General features: G+C 51.3%; 1 protein-coding gene across 1 annotated transcript in view; it reads right to left on the reverse strand.

Moving 5' to 3' along the window:
- The window catches only part of si:ch73-335l21.1 (insulin receptor substrate 1-B), a 37,688-nt gene that overhangs the window by 2,705 nt on the left and 17,483 nt on the right, over nt 1-17,500 (reverse strand). The window contains 14 exon segments of the mRNA XM_048235814.1: nt 8,127-8,973; nt 8,975-9,083; nt 9,085-9,250; nt 9,307-9,348; nt 9,351-9,745; nt 9,787-9,899; nt 9,984-10,283; nt 10,285-10,413; nt 10,416-11,166; nt 11,206-11,398; nt 11,443-11,510; nt 11,605-11,903; nt 12,830-12,854; nt 12,856-13,090. Coding sequence (XP_048091771.1) covers nt 8,127-8,973; nt 8,975-9,083; nt 9,085-9,250; nt 9,307-9,348; nt 9,351-9,745; nt 9,787-9,899; nt 9,984-10,283; nt 10,285-10,413; nt 10,416-11,166; nt 11,206-11,398; nt 11,443-11,510; nt 11,605-11,903; nt 12,830-12,854; nt 12,856-13,090 — 3,672 coding nt within the window.

A 17,500-nucleotide genomic window follows, 5' to 3' on the forward strand; every position in this document is an offset into this window, starting at 1 on the left:
GGGGCATATAGCTCAGAGTTGCTGACTGACCGTCTGTCTGTCTACGCAAGAGGGGCTACTCTGCATCTGCGTCTGTTCACCAGAGAGGCTCATGGGAAAGGCACAGATGACGCCTCACCCCGGCCATGCCTCTTGTGTCAATAGCAACGGCACCTTGTTTAAAGATCCATGTTCGTGCACTTCACAAAGGCGTGTTAAACAGTGTTGGCCGTGATCAAACAGCTGGAGTATCTGACTGTAAAAAAGAACAGAGGGACTTATTTTTTTTTTTCTGCTCAAATATTTGAGGACTAGCCCGCACCACATTCTCCCAGAAAACCATGTTCAATATTTAACCTCTGTCTCAAGGAACAGTAGGAGTGCCATATTTCAAAGGCAGGGTGGAGAAGAATGGAACAAAAAGGTGGAGGGAGAGAGAGGGAAAGAGAGAGAGAAAGGGAGAGAGAGGGAGAGAGGGAAAGAGAGATAAAGAGAGAGAAAGAGCAAAGATAGAGGGAGAGTAATGAAGAGAGAGATGGGGGGGGTCGACAGAGTGAACAGACATAGACAAAGTGAGCAGGAAAGAGGGAGAGAGATAGAGGGAGAGAGACAGACAGACAGACAGACAGACAGAGGTATAACACTCTATTTCAGCAGTCATGTCAGGAACCTGCGGCATACCCCACAGCATGCCTCACATAGAGCTGGGTCTACACACACACACACACACACACACACACACACACACAAACCCCAAAACCTCCTCTAGCATGGAGCAGCATATATTACCACAGGGTCACATGAGGGCAGAAATAGAGCTGGATTACCTCCCTGTCAAACCCAACCTCTCCTCCTTCTTTCACTCCCTCCATCTCTCTTCCTCTCTCTCTCTCCCTCCCTTTCTTTCGACGCCATTTTGTCCTCAGCTGCCGGTGTCTAGTTCAGGTCCCTGAGGCCAGAGGGGCCCTCCATCAGCCTCGCAGCGACAATAGACAGGCCCCTCCTGGAGCCCTCCTACACCCATGTACCGGGGATGAAGCAGCAACGTTCCAAGACCCTTGGTTGGGGTTGTGTGTGTGTGTGTGTGTGTGTGTGTGTGTGTGTGTGCGTGTGTGTGTGTGTCATGGCGGGCGCCGGAGCGCCACATTAGGCCAAGCAAACACCCGTCGTAACTGCCGCCGTTAATGCAGAGAATTTTCCGACATGATTTTACGCACAGCACTCATTGTTATGTGTTTGATAACATCCATCAAAGTTGCCTTTGAGCAGGCAATACAAAGCGGTACAATTTCAAACACCATGCGCAATCCTGGACCCTACCCCACAACATCTACCGTCCGCCTACAATACTCCATCAACAACGGAGTTCACGGATTACGAACGACTGCTGACAGAAGATGAATGGACAAACTTCCAGTATCACGAAAGACAATTTAGAAAAGGCCTGAATACTAAACGATGTGTGTGTGAGCTCATCTCAGAGAGATAAAGGGGTCAAGGGCCTGACGGTATCGATCAGGAGCAGGGATGGATTACTGCACTACCGGGCCAAGGCCCAGGGGCCCAAGGGGTCAGGGGGCCCTGAAGCCCAAGCCTTTGCATAGACTCATTGCCTCAATATCAACAAATCAGGATGTAGGCTATATGAATCTGATTGAATTTAGTATTGGCCATCCCCAAAATGCACCAGAATACAGGAAATCACATCAAACAAATTAAAAATGTTCTGGGGGAGGACCCCCAAACCCCCCCTCCCACATATACGACAATAGGTGGGGGGCCCTTAATACATCTGGGCCCAGGGGCCCGAAAGTTCATAATCCACCCGTGGGCGGGAGTTGTTCTAGAAAAATCCGCTTTAATGCCACAAGAGGCCGCAAGGAGCAAAAAGCCAGCCGTAGCAGGAGGCCAAGGGAGGACCGTAAAAACACGAGAATACATCAGACGTAAGCGCAGGGTAAATATAGGCCCCCATACGGCCTGCTGCTCGCTCTGTGGGCATGTGTGGTGGAATATGCATGTATGCATGAACACATGTATGCGTGCATGTGTGTGTGTGTGTGTGAGTGTGCGTGCGTGCGTGCGTGTGTGTGTGTGGGGCTGGTGTATGAGATGACGGTCTTACTGTGCTTGTGCGGCTGTGGTTAACAGAATGGGAGAGAGCGAGTGAGAAAGTGAGAAAAAGTGTGAGTTCAAGTTTGTGCATGCTGTCTGTGTGTGTGTGTGTGTGTGTGTGTGTGTGTGTGTGTGTGTGTGTGTGTGTGTGGTTTGGCAGCTCACACAGGACAGAGACAGAGGTCAGGAGTGATTTATCCTGTCTGTCTTGTTTCTGCTCCACGCTAATCCGCAGTGTCCCTGTAGGTAAATGCAAATTCAATTTACAGCATGTGTGTGTGTGTGTGTGTCAGATATTAATTGACTCCTTTTGGAAAATCCGCAATACAATAAAACAACAATGACACATAACACAAAGAACCAATTCACATAACCGTCACACACTGTGAGTGTGTGTGCGCAGAGCCTCTATTTGCATTAAGAGGAGATGGTTGACACTGGTCTAGGTGTGCCAGAGATGCAGACAGTTAGATAGAGAGAAAGGATTAGGCAATCTCTAAATGATCTCAGTTTCTCTCTCACACACACACACACACACACACACACACAAAGCAGGCATTCATCCAAATCACTATATGATAGGGGTAATGCTTACCTATGTGATTTTGTGTGTGTGTGTGTGTGTGAGCTTCTGAAAACAGTATGTGTGAGGTGTTTTCTCTTCCCCTATGTCAGGTCCATGTCCATTCCTACCCCACTTACTCCCAAAGGGCTTAGCTTCCCCACCACCCCACATCTTAAGGGCCATTCACGCCAAGAACGAGAACACCAAAAAAAATATTGTTCAAGCTAATATGAATGACGACATCCACACATAAACTATAACTGTAATGACATGAATAACGATATTGCTGAGGATCACTTTCAGAACGATTCTGAGAACCATTAAAAAGCTCACAGCAAAATCAGAATCCATCAAATTTTAGCAATCACATTCATCAACACAGAGAGAGACTTTTTTATCGTTGGTCAGTGTGGACGCTTTTATCGTTATGGTTATACTTATCATTATATAGTTATCGTTCCTGGTGTAAACACCCCTTTACCCCGGATAGACTATGGCCACTTGGCATGCCAGAGTACAACGAAACTGGTGCTTAGATAATTAGACAGTATCGTTCAGATACACATGCGAGATGTCTGTCTATATGACGGATATTCAGTTCTCTCCCATATAGTGCGTCGTATGACTGCAAAATGTACTTGCTGTCTCGACAGACAGAGTCACCCAACTGCCTGTTCTCCACGTGGCCCATATGCAGCCTGAAGACATGAGAGAGAGATCAACTACAGAGAGAGAGAGAGAGAGAGAGAGAGAGAGAGAAGAGAGAGAGAGAGAGAGAGACAGAGAGAGAGGACAGAAAGAAAGAAAAACGGAGGAAAACAAGAGAGGAGAGAGAGACTGGACACCTTTAATATGCAATGAAGGTTGCGTTTGTTTACTTAACTAACTGTGGAGACACTTGGTGTAGCACTTCAACTTCCCTAAGCAAAGGTGACCACACACACTCTGGCATCCATTCACATCAACACACCTTCTGCTGAAGTTCCTCTGTCTCGCTCAAACACTAACACACACAAACACCAGCATACATGCCTGCATGCAAACTAGTGACCCTTCAATAATGTTTAAGCAACTTGTCTCTCAGTCAAAAACAAACAAACACACACACACACACAGGCTACTGAAATATTCATATAGTGCTGCTTCTTTCTCCGTTGATCCCTCCCTCCCTCCCTCCTCTCCCCTCTCTCTCTCTCTTTCCATTCCCCACAGTCCTCCCTCTCATGTTGCCACCCCGCCCCCTTTCCCTTGGCTGGTCAGGCCTGGCGTCTATATTGGCAGACAGCCAGGGAAATCCCCATAATTAGTGTGGATCGTCGGTCGCTAACGAAGAAACACACACAAATCTATCCACAGACTACATGATTAATTGTGCACACAGCCCCCCACACACACACACACAGAGAAACAGTAACACACTACAGTGACACGAGTACACAAACAGCCAAACTCTCAAAAAAACAAACACCTCTTTCACAAACGTAAATACACTGTCCCACATACAAACAAGCCTATGCCCAAAATTAGTCCCAAAAACACGCACGCACACACACACACACACACACACACAGGCAAACACACACACACACACACACACACACAGGCAAACACACACACACACACACACACACACCACACACGTACACACATGAGTGTCCCCCTAGAACTTTTCCTCTTGCTCCAGATATTTCGGGGCTATACGGGATTCTATTTATATCAGGCTTCTATCAGCCATCTACGATAGAGGGAGGCGCACTGCTAGCCTGAACAATGCCGATGAATCCTGGCATGCCACACTAACCACACACACACACACACACACACACACACACACACGCACACACGCACACACACGCACACACACGCACACACACACACATACACACAAACACCCGCACACACACACACACTGTATGGCATGCCAGCAAGTATGCAAGAAATGTAGACATTCAGGCTCTGGGGGAGAGGGTGAGAGAGAGAGAGAGAGAGAGAAAGAGAAAGAGAAAGAGAGAGAGAGAGCGTTTCAAATGAAAGATGAAAGATTTGCTACAGAGTCTGTTAGACTGGTTGTGATAGAAGGGAAAGAGAGGAAGATCAAGCAATAAAGTGTGTGTAAGAGAGAGAGAGAGAACGAAAGAAAGAAGAGGAGAGAGAGAGAGAGAGAGAGAGAAAGAGGGAAAATGGAGAGAGAGACCAAACAAAAGGATCATTTATTACGGGGGGCAGAGGAGAGGAGGGTGGGGGTTTACTGGCCTCTGTTCAGCCGGGAGCATGGTGCCAGAGTTGGGCACCGAGCGACCGGAGCAGGACCTGGAGGAGGAGGAGAAGGAGGAGGAGAGGAGGAAGAGGATGAGGAAGAGGAGGAGGTGGGGGGAGGAGGAGGATGGGGAGGAGGAAGAGGATGAGGAGGAAGAGGAGGAGGAGTGGGAGGAGGATGAGGAGGAAAAGGAGGAGGTGGGGGGAGGAGGAGGATGGGGAGGAGGAAGAGGAGGAGAAGGAAGAGGAGGAGGTGGGGGAGGAAGAGGAGGAGGTGGGGGGAGGAGGAGGATGGGGAGGAGGAAGAGGGAGGGGAAGAGGGAGGGTGGAAAGTCTGGAGGTGGCTGGCCTCCGCTCAGCATTCACAGCCAACGTGCTACATTCACTGCCACGCCACCCCTTGGGTGGCAGCCTGCTGAGAAAACACTCACGGCCAAAGCAGCAACACCCTCTCACACACACACACGTACACACACACACACTTCATATTTTACTAATACAAACTCAGGCTCATATCGGGTCACGACACATCCTTGGTCATGCAAGGACATACTTCTCTAACACACACTCTCTCGAACACTGCATCTTTTTCTCATATAAACTAAAAAATGGCTAATGCTCCCACTTACAGGCTAATATAATCTGTCATGCAAAAATACATACATCCACACACTTAGCTCTCTCACAGACTGTGTCTTTGTATGCAGAGTGAGTCTACAGAGAGTCTCCAAGAAAAGAGTGGACCATCTCTCTCAATGAGACAGAGGCAGAAATCACACACGGAACTGTAAACGAAGTGCAACTCCCAAGGAGGTTGCCGGGGCTCAGGAAAACGTGTCCAGAGCCCATACTGTATGTCGACGTGTAACCTCAGCCCTAAACACTGACTGGGCCCAGCAACCGAGTCCACCCTACAGACGTGCCTTGTTAAAAGTCAACCGCAAGTGACGCAACTCTCCGACTGCACTCTTTCATGTACCTCTGTGGCAGAAAACCCCATCTAATTAAAAAAGCAACACTTCCTTCTAAAAATGAGTCGAAAATATATTATCGTTATAAAAAGAAGCTAAACGCTAAAAAGATCTAAATTATAAACATGCCAAGTCGAGAAAGACTACATTAATTACAGTACTAGTCAGTCCAAAACGGGCATCTGAACTATGTCCCTAGTCAAACAAAAACCTTGCCAAACAGCACTAAAACACGCAAGGTCGCAATCGTCCGATGGTTATGAGATTTGTGGCCAGAGAAATCAAAGTTGGTTAAGGATTCATAGGGTGTCGGACACAGGCCAAGTGGGTGGCACTGACACAGCATGATGCCAGCTGGACATGAAGATCAGACTGAGGAGGGTGCAGGACGCCCATTAAGTATAAGTATAAGTATAAGTATATATACTCTTTTGATCCCGTGAGGGAAATTTGGTCTCTGCATTTAACCCAATCCGTGAATTAGTGAAACACACACAGTGAACACACAGTGAGGTGAAGCACACACTAATCCCGGCGCAGTGAGCTGCCTGCAACCACAGCGGCACTTGGGGAGCATTGAGGGGTTAGGTGCCTTGCTCAAGGGCACTTCAGCCGTGGCCCACTGGTCGGGGCTCGATCCGGCAACCCTCCGGTTACAAGTCCAGAGTGCTAACCAGTAGGCTGCCCCAATTAGGGTGTATTACCCAAATAGCAGGGACATGGGTAGTAAAGGGGCAGAGGGGAAGAGGACGGGTGGCCAAAGAGAGGGATAGAAGGAAGGAGAGATGGAGAGAAAGACTTTAGAGAAAGAGAAAAAGGGAGAGGAGGGGTGACAGAGGGGTCAGGTAGACTTCATGCCAATAATTGTCTTCAGTCTGCAAATCACGAGCACGATGCACGATACCATGACTACTGTAACGGAAGAAAGGTCCTCTTTGTTTCTGTTGCAAGATCAGTATACAATGCACATACGTGCATTAGCCATGCAATATGTACAGGAGGTTAACCATAACTTTCTGTGAGGAATTTGTAGACAAAGATGATATGGCTTCCCTTCCCTGGGTCCTCCCTGTATGCCTGGATGCTGTATGGCTCTAATGCAACGAGACGTGTGTCAGCCAGGTTCAGCAAGCAAACATCCGCTCAAGCGTGGCAACCATCTGGATTTACTAATTAGCACATCATGACCCATAAGGTAGACCTAATGTGCGAACCCAGGGTGTGAATTACAGGGCATGGGGCGTGTGTGTGTGTGTGTGTGTGTGTGTGTGTGTGTGTGCTTGTATGTCATTAAGAAATGCATGGCGTGTTGGCTGGGGCTGATGTGTAAATGGATTTACATGGTACCACTTTACATTAGCTAAATTAGCCTACTGTTACAACAGAGTACCGGTACTCTCATGATTGAGAACTATTAGGCTTTATAAAAGCTCACAGACAACATGAGGCTAGATCATGTGAACACCTCCAAACTTTTTTGTATTCTTCCGTGTTATATGGTCACTTGTCTTTCCTAACGCAATAAATAAATTCAACCACTTTCAATGACTCTTGTCTTATGTCTTATCTTTCAAAGACCTTGAATTATATCTCTCAAATTCACCAACTTTCAAGGACTTTCAAGGCAAACAGCAATGCTGGCATACATAATAGAGGTGTTAACACAGTACACAGTTCACTTGTTGTTGGTCCCTCAATTTAGGGTCACAGTTTGGCATCAGGTTATAAAATGGAGAACATATTTATTTTTAATTTATTTTGATAAATGTAAACAATTGTTGCTGGCATATGCTGTTGCTGTCAATGAGACAAATATGCTTGAACGTACCCATGGAGATATCCAACTTCAACAATGTTACACAATCATACATTTTGACACAAAGTAAGCTTGACTAATCTGACTAATGGTCACATTACACCAAACAATGTTGACAAGACTTGGGAAAGATTCTTGAAAGTCTTTTGAGTAAAGCTTGAATGGGGGGCATTAGTTAAAAGACTAGAGTCTTTCAAGAATCTTTCCCAAATCTTGTCAAAGTTGTTTGGTGTAAGGAGGCTATGTTGTAAGACAACAAGCATGCTACACCAACAACTGGTGCACAGACAAAGCTTTCTTGGTAAAACACAGAATAGTTCAGAATGAATACATGTACTGTTACCCCCCTAATACCTATGAAGTAGGTGTAATGTAATGTTTATGTCACGTTCTACGTTCTTTAGTACTCCAGCTCGGTACTCACCGGTGTCCTTGCCAGTACTCTGGTGGGTCCGCAGCTCTTCGGACTTGTAGAAGTCGATGCTGGCATAGGTGTTGAGGTTGGACGCTCCTGCTCCGAGGCCCACGCTGGTCACTCCCACTGCTCCGCCGCCCAGCACGCTGGAGAAGAGGCGCGCGGGAATGGTCTGAGCCTGTTCCAGTCCTGAGTGAGGGCTCTCCTTGTTGGCCAGGTCCAGGTCGATGTAGTTGAGGCCCTGCTCGGCAGACGAACCCTGGGGGATGGGCAGCACGGACGGGCCATGCTGCGAGGGCGAGTCCGGGGAGGCGGCGACGCTGCTGCCCCAGAGGATGCTGTCGAAGCCCAGGCGCCTGGCCACAGCCTGGGCGTGCTCGGGGAGCCCTCCCCCTCCTCCTCCGCCGGACACGGATGAGGACGAAGACGAGGAGGACGAGCCCGAGGACGAGACGGGCACCGCCGCCGCCGCAACAGCAGTCGATAGGAACGTCTCGGAGCAGTGGCGCCGACGGCCCTGCGGGTCAGCCCGGATCACCTTGGCGCCGTGGTCCGGGTTGGGGCCCTGCTTGCTAGCGCCCAGGGGGAAGTCCAGCGGCAGGCCCAGGGCCACCAGGCCTGGCCCCGGGGGGATGGACTCGGGCCGGTCCGGCAAGGGCCCCTTGGGGGAGGTGGTGGGCGTGCTGGTGCTCAGGCTGAAGGCCATCTCCGTGTAGTCGCCGCAGGACGTGGGCGAGTCCGGCGCCTGCTGCCGCATCTCTTTTCCCGCCTCGTCCGACCGTGAGGAGGAGGACGACACGGACCGAAGCTCGTCTCGGGCCTTGGGGGCAGTGGCGGAGGGCAGCGGAGGCGTCGGGGGTGGAGAAGGAAGGGAAGCCCAGAGGGGTGAGCAATAGCGGGGAGGGGGAGGGGGACGGTGACGGACCCAAGTCCATGTTGACGTACTCGGAGGTGGCCGAGGGGGGCGGTAGGCCCCCTGGGGGACACGGGTAGGAAGCCCGCTAGGCAGGACATGGGGCGGGGGAGGGGGCGACTAGACGAGGATGCTGACGCTGATGTTGTTGAGGATGAAGACGTTGGGGAAATCCAGAAACCAGGCCTGAATCCTCTCCCACCTGCCGCTCCTGCTGCTGCTGTGTTGTTGTTGTTGTTGTTGTTGTCGTGGTTACGGACGTCCCGGCTCTTGCGCAGTGCTCTCCCTTAAACTCGATGCTGACGTACTCGCCGGGCTCTTGGGCTCCGGAGGCAGCGGGCTCTCGCGGACGCGGGGCAGCGTGTTGGCTTTGGACACGTCCACGAACAAGCTGACCGGCCGGTTGCGCTGCCCAAGCCCAGGCTGCTGCTGCTGCTGCTTCAGTCTGGCCGATCCCCTCCACTGACCCTGCTGCTGCTGATTGTCCTGCTGTAGAGCCCCATTCTTGGCCCTCGTCGCAGCCCTGACCCCTGCTGCGGCTCCTGCTGCCCCATGGGGGGTCTTGTCCTCGCCCTCCCCCAGGCTCTCGCTGCTTGCTGAGCTGGACGAGTAGGAGGAGGAGGAGAGGGACAGGTGTCGGCCGGAGAGGGGACCTCCCAAGTGGGGGTCCTGGACTTTGCTCCCGCTGCCCACTCCGCTGCTGGTGCCTGGACCCCTGAACCCACCACCTCCGGCTCCTCTGCTTCAAGGGCGGGCGCTCCAGTTTTTTTTCCGCCCAGGTCCGGCTCTTCAAACGCCGCGGGCGCTGTGCTTGTGGTGGACCTCGCAGGGGAGTAGTAGGAGTAGACCATTTTGGGCGCAGGGGGCTGCTGCTGCTGCTGCTGCTGGTGGGGATGCTGCGGCTGTAGCTGTAGTGGCTGGATGCAGTTGCCGTGGTGATGGTGACCATGAGCGTTGCCGTGCGGGTCGGAGCGGGCGTGGTGCTCGGACAACGGCGGAAGTGGAGGGCTCCCGCTGATTGAGCGGGCGCTGATGGGCGACATGTTCATGTAGTCGCTGCCCGCGCGGCTGTCGGCACTGCCGCTGCCCAGCCAGGCGCCGCCGCTCAGCCCTCGTTGGTCCGGCGAGCAGCTACCGTTGGGAGACATCATCATGTAGCCGTCGGCGATAGCCGCGGCCGGCGGAGGCCGGATGCTCTGCGGTGGCGACACGCTGCTGTTGGGCGTCATGGCCATGTAATCGTCGACGTCGGCGTCGGACGCCGTCAGAGTTCGGGTCGGCCACGGCCACCACCAGAGAGTTGGAGACGGACGACGGCGGGGTCGCGGTCACCCCCGGCAGCATGGACATGTAGCCGTTGTCCCTGGCGCTCCCGCCACCACCACCACCACCACCGCCTCCCCGCTGACCGCTGACCCCAACGAGCCGCCGTTCTCCCCCCGGAGTTCGGCGCTCATGTCCAGGTAGGCCGCCGGCCCACCCAAGCTCCCAGATGGCTGCTGGGACGAAGAGGAGGAGGCGACGACGCCGTCGCGCCTCTGCTGGACAAAGGAGTCTCGGCCGGCGCTGCACGACATCACCGCGTAGTCGTCCTCCACCTCCGCCTGGTCCACGTCCCCGTCCACGCCTCTCCTGGACGAGGAGGAGGACGATGACGACGGCGGGGCCAGGCGCTCCAGGGCCATGGGCGGCAGCGAGGCCCTCTTGCTGAGGAAGCGCCGATCGGCCTCGCACTCGCGGCTCGATGACCGCCGCAGGATCCTCCGGGCCCCCTGCGGAGGCTGCTGCTGCTGCGTGCCGTTCCCGCCCGGGTACAGGTAGTGGTGCGTGGGGCCGGCGGAACTCGTGCCGGGGTTTCCGTTTCCCTGTCCACTTCCGGTCCTCCTCTGTTGTTGGCTCATGAGGATGTAGTTGGCGTCCTCGTCGTCCTGGTCGCGGCCCCCGAGGCTGGCGAGGCCGTGGAGCGCCAGCAGCGAGCCCTCGCCGGGGCTGGAGCCGTACTCGTCCGAGGAGCCGCCGTAGTCGCTGAGCGAGCCCGAGAGAGAGGCCTGCAGGCTGGGCACGCGGCTGTAGGCGCCCCCCTGGGAACCGGAACCCGAACCGCCGCCGCCAAGGCTGCTGCTCATGCTGCTGCTGCTGCCCCCGGCTACCCCGGCCCCCCCAGGGGTGGACGACAGCGGGCAGAAGTCGGAGCCGTGGTGGCCGGCCGGGGACATGCGGTTGGGGGGACAGGAGGGGGCGGCGGGGGTGGAGGTGGAACGCATCAGGCCGTGGGGGTGTTTGGACGAAGGGGGCGCTCGGACGGACGTGGAGCGGAGGATGGGCGTGGAGGAGCGGGAGCCGCCATTGGGAGTGGGGCTGGCTGGACCTGAGGTGACCCTCCTCCTCCTCCTCCTCCTCCTCCGCCATGACCACCACCACCCATGTCGTCGCTCTTGGCGCCGTCGCTGGCCGTGCGCGTGCGCGGGAAGCTGTGGTACCTTTAAGCGCCGGCGACGCTGCTGGAGCCCCCAAGGCCGCTCGGCCCGGCCCTCTCGGGCGCTCCCACCGGGCCTCGGCTAAGCTCGACCCTGCCGCCTCGGGCTGCCGCTGTTCACCGAGGTCGGGGCTCGCAAGGTGGGTCGGGTTACAGTGAGCCCCACCTGGCTGGGCGGCGGGTTGGGGTGGTGGCGTCTGGATGGCACGCTGATGGGGTTGGAGGCGGTGGCACCCCCACCCGCAGCGGGCCCCGACTGGGACTTGCTGCGCTGGCGGAACTCCTCGCTTAGGGACTTCATGGCCTCCAGCAGGGTCTCGTGCATGTTCTGGGCCACCACCGAGTCCTCCACCTGCATCCAGAACTCACCGGGGCCTGTAACCGCAGAGCGGCCCACCTGGAGACAGAGCAAGGGCGTAACTTGGGGTTAAACATTGGGGGGTTTGGACCAGTTCTTGAGATGTATGATTATTGAGGTTGTATAGGTTGGTTTTGATTATTGGGGCCAAACCCCCACCCCACCCCACCCCATCCCACCCCATCCCACCCCATAAATTACGCACTTGGGACAGCCTAGGCTCTACTACTACTCTTCACCACTCTGAGGAAGACGCAGTGCGTCGAAACGTCAGTTGATTGTGCGTCACAATAAAACAAGTTAAACAAGTTCTCTGAGTGCTTCCGGTCATCCCTGGATGTAGTCTCTTTCAAGTAGACAAACCAGTTTCTCTGACCCTTTGGTCCTGGATTGTGAGCACCGAAAAGGCTTGAGCGCAAGTGACACCCTTCTTACAACTTCTCTTACTTCTTTGGATACTACTGTACTCAGGATAGTCAGGGGATAATCAATTCAAAGCTGGTCTTGCAGTCATTTGTAATCTGAAGTTTCCAAACTCTAATCCTCAGCCATACTTTTGGCTTTCTATAGTCTGACTTGCAGGTCACATAGTCACAATAAAAGTCCCATCTGCCAGTAAATGAATGCAAATGTCAAGTGACTAAACCCTGACACTTCCTCTTTTGTTACATTAAACAAATAATGTGGGAAGCGATCAGGACACGATTCAGGGAAACAGACCAATTGTTTGTTGGCCTGAGGTTAGTCTCAGTCTCTCTCATGACTCACCCACTAAGGAACCAGACCAAGAGACCAAACATTTTCATTTGGTGTCTATGATACGCACTTAAATTATGCTTTAATACAATTCTTTGTGTGCGTGCAATGCAACAACACAACCAACACCCCCCCCCCTCCTCTCACCACCCGTCCTATTCACACACACACACACACACACACACACACACACACACACACACACACACCTCCACGAAGAAGAAGTTCTCGAGGGCCACAGCCCGACATGACGCTCATGAGCTGCAGCACGATGTCGGGCGGGCCCCCGAAAGAGCTTGGCGAGGATTGACCGTCCTTGTTTGTCAGGCACAGGCGGTAGATGCCCACCAGGTTCTTGGCCTGGCCCAGGCCCTTGGGCCACACCTTCACCTGCCACACCTCTTTGAAGGCCGGCCCCGGAGTGGGCACTCCGTAGTCTCCGCTGCCACACTCACTCAGCGGGATCTTACCTGCAGAGGAGAGAGGGAGAGAACAGGAGAATGAGTGAATGAATGAATGAATGAATGAATGAATGAATGATTGATTGAATGATCGAATTAATAGATAGATAGATAGATAGATAGATAGATAGATAGACAGATAGATAGATAGATGGATAGATAAATAGATAGAGAAATTAATGAATACATGAAAGTCAGAGGTCACAGAGATATAAAAAACAGGCTGAAGGAAGATAAAAGAGAAGACAGAGCACAGAGAGTAACAACTATAGAGAGAGAGAGAGAGAGAGAGAGAGAGAGAGAGAGAGAGAGAGAGAGAGAGAGAGAGAGAGAGAAACAGAGACAGAGAGAGAGAGACAGAGAGAGAGAGAAACAGAGACAGAGACAGAGAGAGAGAGAGAGAGAGAGAGAGAGAGAGACAGAGACAGAGAGAGAGAGAGAGAGAGAGAGAGAAACAGAGACAGAGAGAGAGAGAGACAGAGAGAGAGAGAGAGAGAAACAGAGACAGAGAGAGAGAGAGAGAGAGAGAAACAGAGAGAGAGAGAACAGAGACAGAGACAGAGAGAGAGAGAGAGAGAGAGAAATTAAATAGCAAAACAGAGAGAGAAAAAAATAGATAACAAAGAGAAAAATAAAAAAAAAAAATAATAAAAAAAATAATCAAGTCGTAAATTGCAAGAGCAAAAATAACGAGGGCAGCAAAGGGAGCGCCAACGACATAAACAACACAAGACCCAGGGCGACGGCTGACCTAACAGACAACACCCTTTCCACAACCACACACACACACACACACACACACACACACACACACACACACACACACACACACAGTAGTAGAAAGTGACCTTGTACAGTGAGCTTACACAATGAGCCACAGCACTGAACCCTAACGAGGCCCTGGGGACAGATGGGGGAACCGCAGCTCGTGCAGCACTTAAAGGAGCCCGCCGGCCAGCCCGCCCTCCCTATGCCACCATGGGGACGATAAACGAGGTGACACCATTTGCAAGATGACATCCTTTCACACAAGCTCCATTTTAGATGCACAGGGAGAAACGGTAATCTTTGTTTTCTTGATTAAGTTGTCTGGTCTTTAAAGTGTTAGAAAAAGGTGAAAAGAGTGTAGCAGTGTGTCCAAAAGCCAAAAATTATATCCACCGACACCCCACAGATATTCAGTTGACCATCATAAATAAAAAGAAACTAAGAAACTGGGTGACTGTTTGCTGGCTTTTTTGTCTGCATGACAAAAACAAAAACCCTGATTATTTGATTATTATTTAAACAGTTTGATGGTCTACTTAGTACTATTAAATCAAAATCAGTTAATTATTACAGCAGCTCTAATCAAATGACCATATCAACATAAACAACAACCAAATATTTCAAAATGTTTCAAGATCATATTTTCTACAAATTCTTGTAATCCTGTACTTATCATTATTGCAAGTTTGGCAAAATTTCATAGAATTTTGTAGTTCTCTAATACCCCACTCCCACACACACACACGCTTTAACACACACGCTCACACACACTTAACACACACACACATACACACGCTTTAACACACACACACACACACGCTTTCACACACGCGCACACACACACACACACACACACACACACACACACACGCGCACGCGCGCACGCACGCGCGCACGCACGCACAAATACATTCCTGGAAATAGTGTGACCGTTACTGTGTGTAAACTGATACAGTGATACTCCTGGCCCGGCAACAAGTAGGAGTCAGAGTAGAGTTGCACCTCCGAGGAAGAATATTCCAGGCTCCAAAAATGAAACCCCGCCACGGTTCAGTCTTACCCATGAATGGCACCTGCCAATTTCACCTCAACTCCTACCTCCTGGCTAGTGCAATTAGCCATTAGCAATTAGTATTTATGCACAGTGGACTGAAACACTAGGGAGTCTTTTTCTCTCTCTGGTCCTAGACAAATAGACAATAAGTACTGGTTTCTTACAGCTAAAAATGACTCTGTACCAGGAAGGAGTTTTAAAAGGGAAAATATCACGGCACAAAAATAAGCAAGGTGGTCATTTCTGGCCCGGTGTCCTCCCTTAACCTCCGTTTGGAATGAGAGAGGGAGGGAAGGAAAGAGAGAGAGAGAGAGAGAGAAAGAGAAAGAGAGAGAGAGAGAGAGAGAGATCAGGGTGAAAACAGCTCAGCTCACGCCCCTATCTCAGTGGCCAGCATGACCCGTCACGCTCTGACCTCAAAGAAGGAGGGGGAAGGGAGGAGTAGGGACGGAGGGAGGGAAGTATGGAGGTTAAGGTGAGAGCACTGGTGCTATGTGGGCCAGTACGGTGCGAGGACAAACTCCGAGTTATATAAGACACAATAACAAGAAGGCAGGTCAGGAGGAGAATTAAAAAAAAAAAAAAAAAAAAAAAAAAAAACACTTTGTTGTTGCTTTTGTTTTGGGGTCACTTCTAACTAGCAGTGCTATTCTATTTCTGCCAAGCTTCTTCTCACCCTCATTCCTTGATTTCACATCCCTTGATTCACAATATGACTATATTACACATCAGCAAACCCTCTTGACAGACACACACACACACACACACACGTCAAACCTATGAAACCTGTGTGTGCTGTTTGGGCGACACCACCACCTGCCACCTGCCCTGCTTCACACCTGTGCCTGCATGGAAAGCCGCTGAGGGACTTGAAAGGGGGATGAAAGGGCCCAGCTCCACGCTGGAAAGGAGAGAGAGGGAGGGCACGTTGGGAGGCACACGATGAAACTCTCAAACCACCGATTACATACTTCAGCCTTTCAGCCTTCAGTGGGGGGCAACACTGACCCAATAGCTTCCATCATGAATGCAACAAGGCCTTGGTGTGTGTGTGTGTGTGTGTGTGTTTGTATTTGTATTTGACAAAAGTGCAAGTGAAACGGAGACAAAAAGAGTGAGAAAGACATAGGGAGTATCGTATGTGTAGTACAGTTTAAACGAGTGTTTTGTGTGCCCATTTTATCAGTAGGTTTTAAATGTTTGCAGGTGCAAGGCTGGATGCTGAGGTAAGCTGCTGTCTATAGCATGTGTACATGGGAGTGTGTGTGCGTGTGTGTGTGTTTTGTGTCCATGCATGCTGAGGTAAGCAGTCTGTGTGTGTGTGTGTCTCAGTCTGACTTTGTAAGCCACGTGTATGTATTTGTGTGTGTGTGTGTGTGTGTGTGTGTGTGTGTGTGTGTGTGTGTGTGGGGGGTATGCTATGTATGTATGTCATTTTTGTGTCTGTGTGTATGTGCATGTACGACTGAGTGTGTGTAGTGTGTGTGTAGTGTGTGTGTAGTGTGTGTGTGTGTGTCTATGCAGTTCTTGATGTGCATACAGATGCGGGAGCATGTTGCGTCTCAGCACTTGCTAGAGTCGTAAAACTGTCAGCCGTCAGCACTCTCTCCCCCTTGGGTCACCCCACCACAGCACAGGAGTGACAGGTTTTAATGAGAAAGAGATACAGAGAAAGAGAGAGAGAGAGAAAGAGAAAGAGAGAGAGAGAGAGAGAGAGAGAGAGAGAGAGAAATAAAGAAGAGCAATTTCACAAACCTGTTCACCTCTTCACATTCATCCCTTCACCCAAGGGACACCCTCGGTCAACTATGTGTTTGTGCAAGAGTGACTTAGTATGAAAAACAGAATGAACTCCAGAGGGGAAATAAAGGGGATAATAATAATAATAGATACTAATAGTGTGTGTGTCCAGGCAAGTCCATGGAGTTCTTCCACGCTCCCCCACGTCACAGTGGGGACCCCTCTGCTTACTCACCTGGGTAAGGGGCCAGAACAATGGCTGGCCTTGTGGCGGTTCGATGGCATGTAGGGGTGGGGGTGTGTGTGGAGGTCATGGCCCAGAGCACCTGCTTTAATAAATCAGCCTGACACGGCAGAAGCCTCGGTCACACTCACCTAGCACGTTAATTAGGTTTTACCTGTACACAGAGAGCCTCTCTTTGTCTTTCTCTCTCTCTCTCTCTCTCTCTCTCTCACTCACACACACACACACACACACACAGACACACAGACACACACACAGACACACACACAGACACACACACAGACAGGCCCATATGCTGCAGCAGTTTCTCATGTCTCTCGTTAAGCTGCCAGATCCCGCTGGGACTTGTAGGTTTATAAAATGGTATAGAACACACACAACACAATGCTCTATTGTCTGTGGCAAAACGTGTGTGTGTGTGTGTGTGTGTGTGTGTGTGTGTGTGTGTGTGTGCGTGCGTGTGGTAGTTATATACCACATGTGTGTATGCGTTGGCATAAACGTGGTTATACCCAATGTGTCAGCATATGCCCGCACAGTAACTTTAGTGAAGTTTCAAGTCATTCAGTTATGCAAAGTATGGGTTGTGAGTGTGAGAGAGCGTGTGTGTGTG

This window comes from Alosa alosa, chromosome 24, assembly GCF_017589495.1.
Source record: "Alosa alosa isolate M-15738 ecotype Scorff River chromosome 24, AALO_Geno_1.1, whole genome shotgun sequence".
NCBI classification, from domain to species: Eukaryota; Metazoa; Chordata; class Actinopteri; order Clupeiformes; family Clupeidae; genus Alosa; species Alosa alosa.